Here is a 2,948-nt window from a genome sequence, read left to right as displayed (position 1 = left end):
TGTACCGTAGTGATTCGGAATAAGACAAAAACGCGGTTTGGAAGATGAATTCATGATGTACTCGCTCATTATATACATTTAGCAAATTTTGAACACAAAAAGTTACATTGTGCTGCTTTAAGTGTTAAAAAGTGACATTAGCATGGTTAATAAACAGTTAGCAAGCTGAAACCCTCATTCGATTATATTTAAGATCCAACTTGTAGTGTATTTCCCCAATAATATATTATCCACATATAATATGAAAGCATGTCCATATGTTTATTGTGGTTTTATGTGAGCCAGGTTAGCAGTGTATTTATCAAACTGAACCAAACAGACACGTCTTTACAAAGAATTCACATGGTGTACAATATAATATTCCAGGACATATGTGGTATCAAAAAATTATGTTGTACAAGTTTTGTTTCGATCTAATAGCATGAGTAGTTTGCCTATTTTAACATGAAAGTTTCCATGAAGTCTATGGAAAACTTCCATGCTGCAAACAACAGGTCTTATGTTTATTACAAACATTTGAATAATGACATAAGCCATTCAGGATGCCAAAAGCTAAAATATGGAAGCTCTCAGTAAATGGCATTTTTATAAAAACAACTTTGTACAAGATAACATAGTTTTTCTGCCTTCTTAACTGTATCCCTCTAAGCCCAAGCAAAAAGTGTGCATGTTTGAGAGAACAACGCAAGAAAAAGATGTGACGTTTGAATCCATAAGTAGGTGCTTCAGTTACCGTTTAACTCATAACTAAAACAGAGTTTACCCGAAATCTAATCTTAAGTTAAACATTTACAAAAATGCAAAGCAGGTCTTAAATGGGTGCTAAACTGCAGGTGGAGTCGGCTCTCTGTGCATCTCCTCCAGCAGCCGGCGATACTCGCCAGCAATCATTTCTATTGGCGTTCAGTCCAGTGTCCAGAGAGAGCGATTCATCCGGGTCATTTCAGAAAAATCAGGTAGAACGCCATACACATACAGGACGCCCCCACAGCGATGTGGAGCCGTGTGCCTATTACTGCAGCTGCAGACAGAAGAGAAAACACAGAGAGCGTGAAAACTCACTGCAGCATAATGATCTTCAGTGCAGCTCCAACAGAGCACTAACCTTTGTAAAAGACTCCCCAGACACCCTTCTTCTCAGACAAGAGCCAGCTGTTCAGACGAGGGACCTTCTTCAGGTAAGCACACGTGCAAATGAAAAGAAGCCCGAATACAAGAATGCCGTCGAAAGAGTACACTGTGAATGAAGAGCACACTCTGTTACAAGTAGGGCTGGGTATCGTTCAAAAAATTTCGATATCGATACCGATACCTTGACTTCGATACCGGTTCCTGAACGATACTTTTTTCGATACCTATTTTATGAAATCAATTTTAACAAGATTACATTATCTAAAAAAAGTTTTTGAAACGCCAGTATGACGAGGATCGTTTTCATTTTAAAACATAAACCAGTGTAAATGTAGCCTTACATCTAAGGGGGCTGGTCGAGGCAATTCGGTCGGTGCCTAAAAAGTATCGAACACGATACCCAGCCCTAGTTACAAGCAGCTTAAAACATGTGTTTAAATTGAATTTTACTTAAAGTAAAACTTTTTTGAAAATAATTTTAAGTGATGTTTAGGTATGTTGCCTTTGGGAAACACTATGTATTTTTAATGCAGATTTTTAATGTTTATGATCAAAAGTACAATAAAATGAAATATTCGTACAATTTAAAATAAATATTTTCTATATAATTATTTTAAATTATACTCTCTCTCTCTCTCTCTCTCTCTATATATATATATACAGTGGGTACGGAAAGTATTCAGACCCCCTTAAATTTTTCACTCTAGCCTGCATGGAGTTTGCTAAAAAACACCTGAAGGACTCCGAGATGGTGAGAAATAAGATTCTCTGGTCTGATGAGACCAAGATAGAACTTTTTGGCCTTAATTCTAAGCGGTATGTGTGGAGAAAACCAGGCACCTGTCCAATACAGTCCCAACAGTGAAGCATGGTGGTGGCAGCATCATGCTGTGGGGGTGTTTTTCAGCTGCAGGGACAGGACGACTGGTTGCAATCGAGGGAAAGATGAATGCGGCCAAGTACAGGGATATCCTGGATGAAAACCTTCTCCAGAGTGCTCAGGACCTCAGACTGGAACTAAGGTTTACCTTCCAACAAGACAATGACCCTAAGCACACAGCTAAAATAACGAAGGAGTGGCTTCACAACGACTCTGTGACTGTTCTTGAATGGCCCAGCCAGATCCCTGACTTAAACCCAATTGAGCATCTCTGGAGAGACCTAAAAATGGCTGTCCACCAACGTTTACCGTCCAACCTGACAGAACTGGAGAGGATTTGCAAGGAGGAATGGCAGAGGATCCTCAAATCCAGGTGTGAAAAACTTGTTGCGTCTTTCCCAAAAAGACTCATGGCTGTATTAGATCAAATGGGTGCTATACTTAGGACTATGTGATATTTCAGTTTTTCTTTTTTAATAAATCTGCAAAAATGTCAACAATTCTGTGTTTTTCTGTCAATATGGGGTGCTGTGTGTAAATTAATGAGGAAAAAAAATTAACTTAAATGATTTTAGCAAATGGCTGCAATATAACAAAGAGTGAAAAATTTAAGGGGGTCTGAATACTTTCCGTACCCACTGTATATATATACACACACATTTCGATATGTAATTTATTCCTGTGATCAAAGCTGAATTTTCAGCATTATTACTCCAGTCTTCAGTCACATGGATCTTCAGAAATCAGTCTAATATGCTGATTTGCTGCTCAAGAAAACATTTATTCTTATTAGCAATGTTATACTTGGTGTATTTTGATCAAATAATGCAGTCTCGGTGAGCATAAGAGGCTTCTTTTTATTCCAAACTTTTGACCGTGTATGTGTTTGGGTCAAAGACGAAAAAGGGTTTAAGCATAAAAACAATAAGTGTAATAC

The 2,948-nt window shown here is 38.0% G+C and overlaps 1 protein-coding gene across 1 annotated transcript; it reads right to left on the bottom strand.

Moving 5' to 3' along the window:
- Nucleotides 1–237: 237 nt before the first annotated feature.
- LOC107714484 (protein kish-B-like) lies at nucleotides 238–1,280 on the bottom strand (the record flags this gene model as incomplete). The annotated part of the gene is made up of 2 exons (XM_016520327.1): nucleotides 238–1,021; nucleotides 1,106–1,280. Coding segments are annotated over 2 exons (258 nt in total), but the record flags the coding sequence as incomplete, so codon positions are not given.
- Between the last annotated feature and the right edge of the window lie 1,668 nt (nucleotides 1,281–2,948).

The sequence above is a fragment of the Sinocyclocheilus rhinocerous genome, unplaced genomic scaffold (genome assembly GCF_001515625.1).
Source record: "Sinocyclocheilus rhinocerous isolate Xijiao unplaced genomic scaffold, SAMN03320098_v1.1 scaffold269, whole genome shotgun sequence".
In the NCBI taxonomy this organism is placed as follows: Eukaryota; Metazoa; Chordata; class Actinopteri; order Cypriniformes; family Cyprinidae; genus Sinocyclocheilus; species Sinocyclocheilus rhinocerous.
Note: the sequence above shows the minus strand (reverse complement) of the source record. Positions and strands in the feature narration are given on the sequence as shown.